The sequence below is a fragment of the Penaeus monodon genome, chromosome 3 (assembly GCF_015228065.2).
Source record: "Penaeus monodon isolate SGIC_2016 chromosome 3, NSTDA_Pmon_1, whole genome shotgun sequence".
NCBI lineage: Eukaryota > Metazoa > Arthropoda > Malacostraca > Decapoda > Penaeidae > Penaeus > Penaeus monodon.
Genome location: NC_051388.1, coordinates 53664995 through 53680925, shown reverse-complemented (window position 1 = coordinate 53680925; position 15931 = coordinate 53664995). Strand labels below are relative to the sequence as shown.

The 15931-nt window shown below is 49.9% G+C and overlaps 3 protein-coding genes across 3 annotated transcripts in view; all 3 read left to right on the top strand.

Annotated features, from left to right (window-relative positions):
• The first annotated feature begins 325 nt into the window (after positions 1 to 325).
• On the top strand, positions 326 to 3761 carry LOC119587795 (flocculation protein FLO11-like). Its single transcript, XM_037936495.1, has 2 exons — positions 326 to 1610; positions 1656 to 3761. Exons 1-2 carry the CDS (start codon positions 492 to 494, stop codon positions 3759 to 3761), a joined length of 3225 nt encoding a protein of 1074 aa, XP_037792423.1. The 5' UTR covers positions 326 to 491.
• Positions 3762 to 3847: 86 nt separating this feature from the next.
• LOC119587787 (uncharacterized serine-rich protein C215.13-like) lies at positions 3848 to 13809 on the top strand. Its single transcript, XM_037936488.1, has 7 exons — positions 3848 to 4041; positions 4144 to 4780; positions 4815 to 5026; positions 5078 to 5493; positions 5607 to 5810; positions 12420 to 12469; positions 13306 to 13809. The coding sequence occupies exons 1-7, from the start codon at positions 3848 to 3850 to the stop codon at positions 13807 to 13809; spliced, it is 2217 nt and encodes a 738-aa protein (XP_037792416.1).
• A 1386-nt stretch (positions 13810 to 15195) lies between these two features.
• The window catches only part of LOC119587780 (uncharacterized serine-rich protein C215.13-like), an 885-nt gene continuing 149 nt past the window's right edge, over positions 15196 to 15931 (top strand). Inside the window, exon 1 of the mRNA XM_037936475.1 lies at positions 15196 to 15931. This exon is cut by the window's right edge and continues 149 nt beyond it. Within this exon, the coding sequence (XP_037792403.1) occupies positions 15196 to 15931 (736 nt within the window).

The window sequence follows — 15931 nt, the reverse complement described above, 5'->3', positions numbered from 1 at the left end:
AACCTTACACCAGCTCTTCTTCAGGCTACTCCTCGTCACGCTCCTCTTTGGAGCCCCCCATTTCTTCTACTTTCCAAGCTCCTCTATGGATTCAACCACGTCCCCCTTCCAAATCGACCACTTCTCCAACTGATTCCTCTGTGGATTCGACTACCTCACCAGGCTCCAGCACCACTGAGGAAACCACCACGTCTTCAATCTACTTCAGCTCTTCCACAGACTCCCATCTTACCCTACCTCCTCTAATGGAATCAACCACCTCGTCAAATGCGGACACAACCACTTCTTCAAGTTTGTTCACATCCTCCTTGGAGTTCGACACTTCTCCGACTGACATCACCTCAACTACCACCACTGAGGACTCCACCTCGTCTACTTACTCGAGCTCTTCCATAGAAACCTCTTCAACGTACACCAGCTCTTCTCCAGGCTACTCCTCATCCAGCTCCTCTTTGGAGCCCACCATTTCTTCTACTTTCCCAAGCTCCTCTATGGATTCAACCACATCCTCCTTCCAATCGACCACTTCTCCAACTGATTCCTCTTTGGATTCAACTACTTCGCTTAGCTCCAGCACCAGTGAGGAAGCCACCATGTCTTCAATCTACTCCAGCTTTTCCACAGACTCTCCAACTTACTTTACCACAACATCCTTGGATTCCACCACTTCTCCAACTTACCTCCCCTCAACTACCACCACTGACGATTCCACCTCCTCTACTTACTCAAGCTCTCCCACAGAAACCTCTTCAACTTACACCAGCTCCTCTCTGGAGCCCACCATTTCTTCTACTTTTCCAAGCTCCTCCATGGATTCAACCTTCCAGTCGACCACCTCTCCAACTGATTCCTCTGTGGATTCAACTACCTCACCTAGCTCCAGCACCAGTGAGGAAACAACTACATCTTCAGTCTACTCCAGCTCTTCCACAGACTCTCCAACTGACTCCAGCTCCTCTATGGAATCAACTACCTCTTCAAGGACGGACACAACCACTTCTTCAAGCTCTTCCACATCATCCTTGGATTCGACCACTTCTCCAACTTACCTCACCTCAACTACCACTACTGAGGACTCCACCTCCTCTACTTACTCACACTCTTCCATAGAAACCTCTTTAACTTCTACCAGCTCTTCTTCAGGCTACTCCTCATCCAGCTCCTCTTTGGAGCCCATCAGTTCTTCTACTATCCCAAGCTCCTCTATGGATTCAACCATGTCCTCCTTCCAATCGACCACTTCTCCAACTGATTCCTCTGTGGATTCAAGTACTCCAGCTAGCTCCAGCACCAGTGAGGAAACCACCACGTCTTCAATCTACCCCAGCTCTTCCACAGACTCTCCAACTTACAACACCTCCTCTATGGAATCGACCACCTCTTCAAGTACGGACACAACCTCTTCAGGCTACTCTTCATCCAGCTCATCTTTGGAGCCCACCAGTTCTACCTTGCCAAGCTCCTCTATGGATTCAACCACGCCCTACGTCCCACAACCAGTTCTCACACTGATTCCTCTGTGGATTCAACTACTCCAACTAGCTCCAGCACCAGTGAGGAAACAACCACCTCTTCTGTGGATTCAACCACTTCACCTAGCTCCAGCACCAGTGAGATAACAACCACGTCTTCAATCTACTCCATTTCTTCCACAGACTCTCCCGCTTATACCACCTCCTCTATGGAATCAAGTACCTCTTCAAGTATGGACACAACCACTTCTTCAACTTTTTCCACATCATCTTTGGATTCCACCACTCCTCCAACTTACCTCACCTCAACTACCACCACTGAGGAATCCAGCTCCTCTACTGACTCAAGTTCTTCCACAGGCTCAGAAACCTCTTCAACATACACTAACCCTTCTTCAGGTTACTCCTCATCCAGTCCTCCTCTTGGAGCCCACCATTTCTTCTAGCTCCTCTGTGGATTCAACCACCTCCTCCTTCCAATCGACCACTTCTCCAACTGATTCCTCTGTGGATTCAACTACTTCACCTAGCTCCAGCACCAGTGATGAAACAACTACATCTCCAATCTACTCCAGCTCTTCCACAGACTCTCCAACTTACTCCAGCTCCTCTATGGAATCAACTACCTCTTCAAGTACGGACACAACCCCTTCTTCAAGCTTTTCCACATCATCCTTGGATTCCACCACTTCTCCAACTGACATCACCTCAACTACCACCACTGAGGACTCCAGCTCCTCTACTTACTCAAGCTCTTCCGTGGGCTTAGAAACCTCTTCAACTTACACCAGCTCTTCTTCAGGCTACTCCTCGTCCAGCTCCTCTTTGGAGCCCACCATTTCTTCTACTTTCCCAAGCTCCTCTATGGATTCAACCACGTCCCCCTTCCAATCGACCACTTCTCCAACTGATTCCTCTGTGGATTCGACTACCTCACCAGGCTCCAGCACCACTGAGGAAACCACCACGTCTTCAATCTACTTCAGCTCTTCCACAGACTCTCCATCTTACCCTACCTCCTCTATGGAATCAACCACCTCGTCAAATGCGGACACAACCACTTCTTCAAGTTTGTTCACATCCTCCTTGGAGTCGACCACTTCTCCGACTGACATCACCTCAACTACCACCACTGAGGACTCCACCTCGTCTACTTACTCGAGCTCTTCCATAGAAACCTCTTCAACGTACACCAGCTCTTCTCCAGGCTACTCCTCATCCAGCTCCTCTTTGGAGCCCACCATTTCTTCTACTTTCCCAAGCTCCTCTATGGATTCAACCACATCCTCCTTCCAATCGACCACTTCTCCAACTGATTCCTCTTTGGATTCAACTACTTCTCCAACTTACCTCCCCTCAACTACCACCACTGACGATTCCACCTCCTCTACTTACTCAAGCTCTCCCACAGAAACCTCTTCAACTTACACCAGCTCCTCTCTGGAGCCCACCATTTCTTCTACTTTTCCAAGCTCCTCCATGGATTCAACCTTCCAGTCGACCACCTCTCCAACTGATTCCTCTGTGGATTCAACTGCCTCACCTAGCTCCAGCACCAGTGAGGAAACAACTACATCTTCAGTCTACTCCAGCTCTTCCACAGACTCTCCAACTGACTCCAGCTCCTCTATGGAATCAACTACCTCTTCAAGGACGGACACAACCACTTCTTCAAGCTCTTCCACATCATCCTTGGATTCGACCACTTCTCCAACTTACCTCACCTCAACTACCACTACTGAGGACTCCACCTCCTCTACTTACTCACACTCTTCCATAGAAACCTCTTTAACTTCTACCAGCTCTTCTTCAGGCTACTCCTCATCCAGCTCCTCTTTGGAGCCCATCAGTTCTTCTACTATCCCAAGCTCCTCTATGGATTCAACCATGTCCTCCTTCCAATCGACCACTTCTCCAACTGATTCCTCTGTGGATTCAAGTACTCCAGCTAGCTCCAGCACCAGTGAGGAAACCACCACGTCTTCAATCTACCCCAGCTCTTCCACAGACTCTCCAACTTACAACACCTCCTCTATGGAATCGACCACCTCTTCAAGTACGGACACAACCTCTTCAGGCTACTCTTCATCCAGCTCATCTTTGGAGCCCCCAGTTCTACCTTGCCAAGCTCCTCTATGGATTCAACCACGCCCTACGTCCCCACAACCAGTTCTCACACTGATTCCTCTGTGGATTCAACTACTCCAACTAGCTCCAGCACCAGTGAGGAAACAACCACCTCTTCTGTGGATTCAACCACTTCACCTAGCTCCAGCACCAGTGAGATAACAACCACGTCTTCAATCTACTCCATTTCTTCCACAGACTCTCCCGCTTATACCACCTCCTCTATGGAATCAAGTACCTCTTCAAGTATGGACACAACCACTTCTTCAACTTTTTCCACATCATCTTTGGATTCCACCACTCCTCCAACTTACCTCACCTCAACTACCACCACTGAGGAATCCAGCTCCTCTACTGACTCAAGTTCTTCCACAGGCTCAGAAACCTCTTCAACATACACTAACCCTTCTTCAGGTTACTCCTCATCCAGCTCCTCTTTGGAGCCCACCATTTCTTCTAGCTCCTCTGTGGATTCAACCACCTCCTCCTTCCAATCGACCACTTCTCCAACTGATTCCTCTGTGGATTCAACTACTTCACCTAGCTCCAGCACCAGTGATGAAACAACTACATCTCCAATCTACTCCAGCTCTTCCACAGACTCTCCAACTTACTCCAGCTCCTCTATGGAATCAACTACCTCTTCAAGTACGGACACAACCCCTTCTTCAAGCTTTTCCACATCATCCTTGGATTCCACCACTTCTCCAACTGACATCACCTCAACTACCACCACTGAGGACTCCAGCTCCTCTACTTACTCAAGCTCTTCCGTGGGCTTAGAAACCTCTTCAACTTACACCAGCTCTTCTTCAGGCTACTCCTCGTCCAGCTCCTCTTTGGAGCCCACCATTTCTTCTACTTTCCCAAGCTCCTCTATGGATTCAACCACGTCCCCCTTCCAATCGACCACTTCTCCAACTGATTCCTCTGTGGATTCGACTACCTCACCAGGCTCCAGCACCACTGAGGAAACCACCACGTCTACTTACTCGAGCTCTTCCATAGAAACCTCTTCAACGTACACCAGCTCTTCTCCAGGCTACTCCTCATCCAGCTCCTCTTTGGAGCTTCTACTTTCCCAAGCTCCTCTATGGATTCAACCACATCCTCCTTCCAATCGACCACTTCTCCAACTGATTCCTCTTTGGATTCAACTACTTCGCTTAGCTCCAGCACCAGTGAGGAAGCCACCATGTCTTCAATCTACTCCAGCTTTTCCACAGACTCTCCAACTTACTTTACCACAACATCCTTGGATTCCACCACTTCTCCAACTTACCACCCTCAACTACCACCACTGACGATTCCACCTCCTCTACTTACTCAAGCTCTCCCACAGAAACCTCTTCAACTTACACCAGCTCCTCTCTGGAGCCCACCATTTCTTCTACTTTTCCAAGCTCCTCCATGGATTCAACCTTCCAGTCGACCACCTCTCCAACTGATTCCTCTGTGGATTCAACTACCTCACCTAGCTCCAGCACCAGTGAGGAAACAACTACATCTTCAGTCTACTCCAGCTCTTCCACAGACTCTCCAACTGACTCCAGCTCCTCTATGGAATCAACTACCTCTTCAAGGACGGACACAACCACTTCTTCAAGCTCTTCCACATCATCCTTGGATTCGACCACTTCTCCAACTTACCTCACCTCAACTACCACTACTGAGGACTCCACCTCCTCTACTTACTCACACTCTTCCATAGAAACCTCTTTAACTTCTACCAGCTCTTCTTCAGGCTACTCCTCATCCAGCTCCTCTTTGGAGCCCATCAGTTCTTCTACTATCCCAAGCTCCTCTATGGATTCAACCATGTCCTCCTTCCAATCGACCACTTCTCCAACTGATTCCTCTGTGGATTCAAGTACTCCAGCTAGCTCCAGCACCAGTGAGGAAACCACCACGTCTTCAATCTACCCCAGCTCTTCCACAGACTCTCCAACTTACAACACCTCCTCTATGGATCGACCACCTCTTCAAGTACGGACACAACCTCTTCAGGCTACTCTTCATCCAGCTCATCTTTGGAGCCCACCAGTTCTACCTTGCCAAGCTCCTCTATGGATTCAACCACGCCCTACGTCCCCACAACCAGTTCTCACACTGATTCCTCTGTGGATTCAACTACTCCAACTAGCTCCAGCACCAGTGAGGAAACAACCACCTCTTCTGTGGATTCAACCACTTCACCTAGCTCCAGCACCAGTGAGATAACAACCACGTCTTCAATCTACTCCATTTCTTCCACAGACTCTCCCGCTTATACCACCTCCTCTATGGAAAACCAACCCGTTTCAACTTCTCAACTTTTTCCCACACTTTTTCCCCCTTCAAATTCCACCAAACCCCCATTGGACCCCTCCTCCTTTGACCAACTTTCCACTAACCCCACATCATACCCTCTTTGTACCTTTCCTCCCTCTTTCCCCCCCCTTTTCCCCTCCCGGAATCCCACTCCTCCCTATCCACTTTACCGATTTCATAACACTTCCCCAGGCCCCCCAGTCAACACTTCTCAACCAACTTCCTCCCTTTCCCAGTTTAAACCCCCCTCCTTCAAAACCCCCTTTCAACAACCCCTTTTCAATTTTCCACATACCTTATTCCACCACTTGGGAAAACCTCAACTACCACCACTGGGCCTCCTCAAATCCTCAACCCTTTCCGGCTTAAAACCTCTTAATACCCTCTTCTTACTCCCCCCTCCTTCTTTCCCCCCCTTTTTCCCCCTTTCCACTTCCTCTGGATTCAACACTTCCCCTTCCACGGGGCCCCCCCATTCTCTTATCCTTTCCCCAGGCCTCCACACCTAACACCCTTCCCCTTCTTCATTCCCACCTCCACTTCCCTACCCCCATATTACTCTCAACAAAAAAAACCCCCCCTTCAATTTTCCTCCTCCCCCTTCACATTTTCCCCTCATCACTCAACCCACCACCCGGCTCCACCATCACTTACCCCTTTTAAACCCCCTCAACACACTCTCTTCCCTACCCCCCTTTAAAACCCCCCATTCTCATCCCAACCCCGTTCAACACTCCTCCTTCAATCCCCTTACTCCCTTTTTCCCTTCACTACTTCCTTACCCCCAACACCATGGGACCACCTTCTTCATCCTTTCCATTCCAAACTCTCCACTTCTTTCAACTTTCCCCTCCTCCTTTTCCCACCCCCCCCTACCCCCTTTCCTCCTCTCCATCCCCTTTTCCCACTCCCTTCAAATTTCCCCTCTGGGCCCCCCTTTTTTCCCCAACTCAAATTTCCCCCTCCCAACCTCTCCAACATTTCCCTTGGATTTTCCCCCCCCCTTGCCCAAACACTTTTACACTCCCTTTTCCCACCATCCAAATTCCTCCCTAACCACCCAAGGCAACCCCCAACCTTCTTCACTCCACTCACCTTAAACAACCCCTCCCTTCCCCCAACACCTTGACTCCTCCCCATACTCACATTTCCATACCTCTTAACTCTTCCCTTCCCTCTCTTCACTCCCCTTTCCCCCCCTTCTTTTTCCCCAATCCTCTTGGTTCCAAAATCCCCTTCCAAAACCCCTCCAACTGACCTCTTCAGATCAATCTCCCAGGGAGAAACACCATCCCTTTAATCTCCCACTTCCCAACCCCCACTTCCCACCTCCTCTATAAACCACCTCTTCAATCGGCCAACCCCCCCTTCTCCAACCCTCCTTGGGCCCCCTTTTCACTTCCCCCCCTTAATTACCACCCCCTCCCCCCAGTTTCAACTTTCCCCCTTGGGATTCACTACTTTCCCCACCCCAAAAAACCCCCCTTCTTATTAACCCCACTTCCGCCCACCACAAAAACCACCCCTTTCATTTCTCCAATTTTTCCCGCCCCTTCCCCTTATACCTCCCCCTCAGGAACAAACCTCTTTTAGGAACCAAACCCTTTTTCACTTTTCCAATTACTCTCCCCTTCCAACCCTCCCCAAACCCCTATTCCACCCCCTCCCACTCCCAATTTTCCACGGCCAAAATCCTCCACACAACCTTCCTTTCCTCATCCTCTTTACACCCCAAACCAGCCCTCGGTTCAACCCCGTCCCTTCAACCCCCCCCCTCCTGATAACAAATCCCTTCACACCATTCCTAAAACAACTCCCCCCCTCTACTCCCCTTCCACCCCCCAATTCCCCATTGGAACAATCCCCTTCTTCAATAACCCACAACCCCTTCCCCACTTTCCCCAAAATCCCTTACACCACCACTGGGAACCACTCACCCAAATAACCCCCCTCCTTCTACCCTTACTCAACCCTTGTTACATCTTCCCAACCCTCTCTTCAACCAAACCCTTCCATTCCTCTTTGCCCACCTCTTTTACTTCCCAACTCCCCCATTTCAACCTCCCCCTTCCAACACCCCTTCCAACTTCCATTTGGGTTACAATCACTCCTCCCAATCCCAGCACCCAGAAACAAATTAACTCCCCCCCCTCCTACAACTCCCCTTATCCCAACACTTCCTCAAAGCAAACCCCCTCAACTTTTTCAATCCTTTTTTCCCCCTTGAAATCACCCTTCCACACCACCTAAACCCCCGTCCTACTTCCACAAAAACCCATTCTGGGTCTTCCATTAACCCTTCAACCAACCCTCTTCCTCCCTACTTCCTCCCAGCCCCTTTGGGGCCCCCCTTTCTTCATTCAATCCCTTAAACATCCCTTTTCCAACCCATTCCCCATTCCTTTCATCTTCCACTCCCCAGGGTTTTCCACCTTTCCCTTTAACTTCCCCCTTTTCAAGAAAAACCCCTTCCTCCTACTTTTCCCCTTCCCAACTTTCCCCTCACCTCCCTAGAATTCAACCCCTACTTCTCAAACCTTCCCCAAATCCTTTTTTACTACAACATCCCTCCCGGACCCCCTTCTTTTTTTTCCAACTTCCTCCATGGATAACCTTCCGACCACCCTTCAACTATTCCTCTTGGGTACCCAACCTACTCCCAAAAAAACACCCCACCCCCTACTCCCTTCCTTCCCCCTCTCCAAACCCCCTCCTCTAACACCTCCCCTTTTCCCCCAAAACCACTTCTTATCCCAATCTCCTTGGTTTGACCACTTCTCCAACTTACCTCACCTAAATCCACTACTCCTGGGCCCCCCCACCCCCTCACAACCCTTAACTCTCCCCAGCCCTTCCCAGCCCCTCCCTACCTTCTTTCAAACCCTTGTTTCACTTTCCTTAAATCCCTTCCAACAACCACCCCTTCACCCCCCTCCCACTGACCTTTTTCCCACCAGCTCTTTCCCCCAAAACCCCTCTTTCCAATCCCTCCCCCTTTCCAAGACTCCAACTTTAAATTTTCCCTATTTGGTCCCCCACCCAAAAGACTACCCCTTTCAAGGACCTTCTCCAGCTCCTCTTTGGGAAACCTCTCAACTCCCTTTTTTTTTTTCCCCTCCCTTTCCCCCCCCTCCTTCCCCTTTTAAATCCTCTAGGGTTCAACACTCCCTTTCCAGCCCCAGGGGAAAAAACTCTTCGGTTTCCCCCCAAATTACCCACCAACTACACCCAGCTCCAAACCCCTCCTTACTTACAACCTCTCCAAACCCCTTCTTCAAAATTTTTCCATTCAACCACTTCCAACTTTCCACACATCTGTCCCACCCTCCAATTTACCCCCTCCCTACCCTAAAACCACCCCTCTCTCCAAATTTTTTCACCTTAAAACCCCTTTCAACACCTAACCCTCTTCATTACTCCTCCCCAGCCCTTCTTGCCCCTTTCTTCAACCCTCTGGTTAACCACCCCCTTCCAACGAACCCCTTTCAAACTTCCTTCTTTCAATCTTTCCACCCCACCCTTTTTAACCCCCCAACTAACATTCCAACTCCCCAAACCTCCACAACTTCCAACTTACTCCCTCCTCTGGGTCAATTTTCCCTTTTAAGTTCGACCAAACCTTTCAACCTTCCCATCATCCTTGTCTCAACCCTTCCCACTCCCCACCATGAAAACAACCCCTTCTCCCTCCCTTACTCTCCGTTCCTTTTAAACCCTCCACTTAAAACCCACCTTTTCAGCTTCCCCCTCCTTGACCCCCACTTCTTTACTTTCTATCCCTAACTGGGTTACCCCCCCCTTTCCCCTCCACATTCCACCAAACCCTCTGTGGATTCCACTCTCACCGGCCCCAGCCCCAAAACCCCGTCTTTCATCACTTAACTCTTCACCATTTCTCCCTCTCCACTCCCTTTAACCCCCTCTCGGCCCACCCTTCAATTTTTCACCCCCTTATCCCCCTTCCCCCCCCCTAAATCCCCATTGGACTCCCCCCTCACTACGTTTTCCCCAAACCTCTTCCTACCCCTTTTCCGGCACTTCCCTTCCCCCTCTTGGAAAACCCCCCTTTTCCTTTTCTTCCCAACTTCCTCTTGGATAACCACTCCCCTTCCACACCACCACCCCTCTTTTGGAAAACTATTCCTTAACCCACCAGTGAGGAAACCACCTTCTTCAATCTACTCCCTTTTTCCCGCTCCCCCTTTACTTTACCACAACCTTAAATTCACCACTTCCCCAACTTCACTCCCCTTGACCACCATTCCCCTCTACTTCCCAAGCTCCCCCAAAACCTCTTCCTAACACCTTCCCTTTAGCCCCCTTTTTTCCCTTTTTCCCCCGCTCCTCCCAAAAATCCAGGACCACCTTCCTCAATTTTTTTTCAAATCCCCCAACTCTCCCCCAGTCCCTTTGGAAAATCCTCGGGCAACAATTTAACAAACTCCCAACTTTCCAGCTTCCTCAATCCAATACTCCCAGACGAAACTCTTTAATTACCCCACCCCTTGGTTACCCTTCTTCCCAATTCTCCCAAATACCATAAAACTCCACCCCCTTACTTACCCAACTCTTCCAAAACCCCTTAACTTCACCGCTCTTTTTCAGGCTACTCCTCCCTCCCAGCTCCTTTGGACCCCCCATTCTCCTACCACACCCATTTCAACCATTCCCTCTTCCCATTTCCACTATTCCTCTGTGGATTCCAATACCACCCCCCACCATGAAACCCCAATCTCCCCCCCCTTCCCAAAACCCCAACTTTCCCCCTCCTCCCTTAAAAACCCCCCTTTAATACCCCCAAACCCCTTAGGTATTTTTCATCCCTCTCTTTGGGGCCCCCCCAACCTTCCAACCCCCTTTTGGTTTCCCCCAGCCCACCCCCCCCCTTTTTCCCCGTTTTCCCCTTTATTCAACCTCCATCCCGCACCTTAGGGCCCCCTTTTTAATTTTTACCTTTCACCCTAAAAACCAAATAAAAACCCCTCTTCACCCCACTTCCACAACTCCCCTTTCCCCCCCCTTGGGAAACAAATACCCTTTTCAAATACACAACCACTTCTTTTAATTTTCCCATCATCTTTGGATTCCCACCACCCTCCAACTTACCTCCCTCCCTACCCACTGAGGAACCCCCCCCTTTTAAACTCCTTCCAAGGAAAACCTCTTAACTTCACCCCTTCCCTTCCTTTTTTTCCTCTTACCCCCTTTTTTCCCCCTTTTTTTTTAGCTCCTTTGGGTTCAAACCCCTCCTCCTTCCAACCACTTCCCCAAATGATCCTCTTTTCCCCCCTCCCCTAGCCCACCCGTGAGAAAACCCCCCCCTCCAAACCCCCGCTCTTCCACCCCTTCCAACTTTTCCCCCTCCCTAGGATCAAAACCTCTTAAATACGGAAACCCCCCCTTCAAGCTTTTTCCCCCCCCAACCCCCACCCCAAAACCACCCCAAACCCCCCATGAACCCAGCCCCTTACTTCCAACCTTTTCCCAGAAACCTCTTAATTTAACCACTCCTTAGCTAAACCCCCCCCTCCTCTTTTGGGGCCCACCATTTCCACTTTCCCCAAACCCCCATATAACCCCCCCCCTTCCAAACCCCCCCCTCCCATTTTTTTTCACACCTCCCAGGCCCACCCCGGGGGAAAAAAAAACCCCTTCCAAAAACCCTCTTCCACCTTCCATCCCCACCCCCTTAAAAAACCCTCCCAAACACCACCACTTTTAATTTTCACTCCTCCCCTTTATTTTCCCCTTTTCCCCGAAAACCCCTACCCCCCAAAAACTCCCCCGTCTCTTCCAGCTCTTCTAAAACCCCAAAATTCCCCTTTATAATCCCCCCCATTCCACCTTTTTTCACTTTTTCCCCAACTTTTTTGGATTCCCCCCCCCCCCCCCCCCCAATGATTTCCCCTTTTTTTAACCCTTTTTCTTGCCCAGCCCATAAGCCCCTTTTAATCACTCCCTTTTCCACGCCCCAACTTATTTTTCCCCAACATCCTTTTAACCCCCTTTCCAACTACCTCCCTAACTACCACCACTGAGTTCCACTCCTCTACTTCTCAAGCTCTACCCCTTTCCTTAAACCCCCCCTTAGCCCCCCATTTCTTTCTTTCCGCTTCCAGGCCCTTTCCCCCCCCTTTCCCCTTTTTCTTGTTTCTTTTCCCCCCCCCACCGGGGCAAATCTCATTACTCCGTTTAAACCCCCAAACCCCCCAGCCCCCGGCCCCCCAAGGCGGCCCCCTCTTTTGCTCTTCCCCATATCTTCAAAACCCTTCTCCCCTTCCTCCCATCAAAAAACCCTTGGGGGGACCTCCCCTTCTCAATTTTTAAAAACCCCTTTTAATTTTCCCCCCTCCCCTTCACCCCCCACCCTCCCTTTGACCCCCCGTTTTTTACTTTCCCAAAACTCCTCAGGAAAACCCTTTTCCCCCCAATCACCCTTTCCCCCCGGGGTTCCCCTCGTTTCGACCCCTCTCACCCGGAGGGCCCCCTTTTTACCCCCCTCTTCCACAGACTTCCCCACAAATCCTCTTGGATCCCCCTTATTCGCCAAACTCTTCAGGGTTTTTGCCACTTTTGGGCCCCCCCCCCTACCTTTTTCTCCCAATTTACCCCCCCTTCCCCCACCATTCTCAATTTTCCCCGTGGGTTTAAATACCCCCCTTTCCCCCCTAAAACCCCATCTTCGGGGCAACCCCTTCATATCCCCCACCGGGAAAAAAAAAATTTCTTAATTATTCAATTTTTTCCAAGATTCCCGCTTATACCACCTCCTTTGGAAACAATACCTCCAGTTGGGAAACCATTTTAAAACCCCCTCATCTTTATTTCCCCCTCCCCCAATTTCCCCACCCCAAATCCACCCTAGGAATCCCACTCCTCTACAACCCCTTTTCCCCAGGAAAACCCCTTCTACCTACCCCTTTTCTTCCCCACCCCCTTTAGCCCCCCCCTTTTTTTTTTTGCCCCCTTTTGGGTTCCCCCCCCTTTCCTCCAATACCCACTTTCCCAACTTTCCCCCTTTTATTTAACCCCTTCATACTCCGCACCAGGTGCCTCTTAACCCTTCATCTTCCAGCTTCCAATAGCTCCTCAAAAATTAATTTCTAACCCCCCCCTTCTTTAAACTTTTCCAATATCCTTGGATTCCAAACTTCCCAACCCACTCCCCCCTAAACCCCCCCCCCCCCCCCCCCCCCCCTTCCAACCTTTTGGCTTGAAAAATCTTCAAAAAAACCCCCTTTTTCCCTCTCCCCCCCTCTTTAACCCCCTTTTTTTTCTTCAATTCGACCCATTTCTTCCACTTGATCCACCCTTGACACCATCCTCTCAACTACCTCTAGGATTCACACTCAACTATCCACCCAAACCACTCTGAATAACCCTTCGACTCCAACAGATACACACCTGCATACCAATATCACACCTCTCAACTACCCATTTCACTACTCCCCCGTTAACACCACTCCATCTATCATCTCTTCCAAATGCCACCACTTTTCAACCTTTCACCAATCCTGGACCATCTCAACTGACCAATCATTCCAACTTCAACATCATCTTTCATCACCACTCCTCTTACTCAACCTCTACTGACCACCACTTCAGCTCCTCTTATCAACCACTCCTCTTCGACCACCATTCTCAACTCCTCTTGGATCACACCCTTCTCCGGTACCTCTCAATCTCTTGGCCCACTTCTCCTATCCCTGGATTAACCACTCTCCTTAACAATCACCTTTCCACATTCCAACTCTCAGTCACACATCACTTACTTCACACCAAAACACACTCTCCCAAACTCCACTCCCACTTCTCCCTCTCAATCCTCTCATCACCCTCTCAATCAACTACCTCCAACCTTGGAGCCACAACCTCTTCCTCAAGCTTTCCATCATCCTGATCCACTCCTCTCCAACTTTACACCACCTATCTACTACCCACTGCTCCAGTCTCTAACTACCACCTTCAATCGTCATTCCAAACTCTTCACTTACACAGCTCTCCTCCACGCTAATCCTCTCCACTCTCAATTGGCCACTTCTTCACCTTTCCCACCCTCCCTATGATCAACTCACCACGCTCCAATCACCACTTACTGATTTCCACCTCTTGGATCACCACTCACCATACCCCATGAGGAACCACCACCTTCATCACTCTTCAGCTCTCAATACACCTCCTTCTCCACTCCTCTCCTAGATCTACCACCTTCTCTATCCACCAACAGTTCCAATTCTCCATCATCCCTTGGCGACCACTCTTCTGCACAATCCCTCACACCACCATCGAGGACTCCACCTTCTACTCCATCAACTCTCAATACCTTTCCACAACACCTTCCTTCCCACTCTCGGCCCTCACTCATTGACCACCATTCTCTACTTCCAACTCTCCCAGCTTCAACACTCCTCCTTCAATCCCACTTCTCACTTTCCCTTGAGGATTCAACCTTCGTCACCCCTTACTCCAACGATCACTTGAGAACCTACCTCTTCAAAACCACCTTTTCACAGACTCTTCCACTACTTTCCAACACTCCTTGATTCCACCTCTCTAGACCCCCTCACTCCTACCACATTCCAACCTTCTAACTTTAAGCTCTCCCACCTCATCACACTTGACCACTCCTCTCTTCTGACCCCAATTTCTTCTACCTTCTTCCAAGACCCTCCATGATTCCCTTTCCATACCACCTCCAACTGTTCCCGTGGATTCAACTCTCTCCCACTCCACGCTCCATAGAACACTACACTCTCACTCTCAGTCTTCACAAGACTCTCACTACCCAGCTCTCCTAGATCAACTTCACACCTGCACACACCTCTTCAACCCACTTCCACTATTTCACGACCTTTGACTACCTCACTCCACACTATGAGGACTCCACCCCTTATTCAACCACTCACTCTCCAACCTCGTGAGATTCAACCACTCTTACTCCATCTCTCCACACCCTCCTCTTGACCATCCATCTTACTATCCACTCTTCAGTATGCACAACCATCTCTTCCAATTCTTCCACAACTTGATTCCACCTGATCAATCACCCAAGCTCCCCACGAGGAAACCACTCCTCACTTTCAATTCTTCCCAGCTCACACCTTCACTACAACCCTCCTCTAGGATCCAGCTCCTCTTCAATTCACACTAACCTCTTGGACTACACTACTCCTTCTATGAGACTCTACCAGTTCTCTTGGATCACTCTTACTAGCTCCGATCGTGAACACCTACTCATCACCATTCTCCACTGATCCCTGTGTCAACTTCCCACTAGCTCCACACCATGAGAAAACAACACCCATCGTCTTCAAGCTTTCCACTATCCTGTCACCAGACTCAAGACTCAACCCACTACCCACTCACTTTCCACATCTCTCTTCCGTTCCACCCCTATGAATCATCAACTCCCAGCTTGACCACCACTTCTCAACCTTTTGGGCCACCATTCTTTACTTCCACCACTCCATTCAACTACCTCCCTTCCACGACCACTTCCCAACTACCTCTATGGATTCAACTCTCCCAGGCTCCAAACCCTAAGAACACTAACCCTATCTTCAGGTTACTCCTCATCCAGCTCTCTTGGGCCCCATTCTTCAGCTCCTCTTTGGAATCAACTACCTCTTCAAGTACGGACACAACCCCTTCTTCAAGCTTTTCCACATCATCCTTGGATTCCACCACTTCTCCAACTGACATCACCTCAACTACCACCACTGAGGACTCCAGCTCCTCTACTTACTCAAGCTCTTCCGTGGGCTTAGAAACCTCTTCAACTTACACCAGCTCTTCTTCAGGCTACTCCTCGTCCAGTCCTCTTTGGAGGCCCACCATTTCTTCTACTTTCCCAAGCTCCTCTATGGATTCAACCACGTCCCCCTTCCAATCGACCACTTCTCCAACTGATTCCTCTGTGGATTCAACTACCTCACCAGGCTCCAGCACCACTGAGGAAACCACCACGTCTTCAATCTACTTCAGCTCTTCCACACACTCTCCATCTTACCCTACCTCCTCTA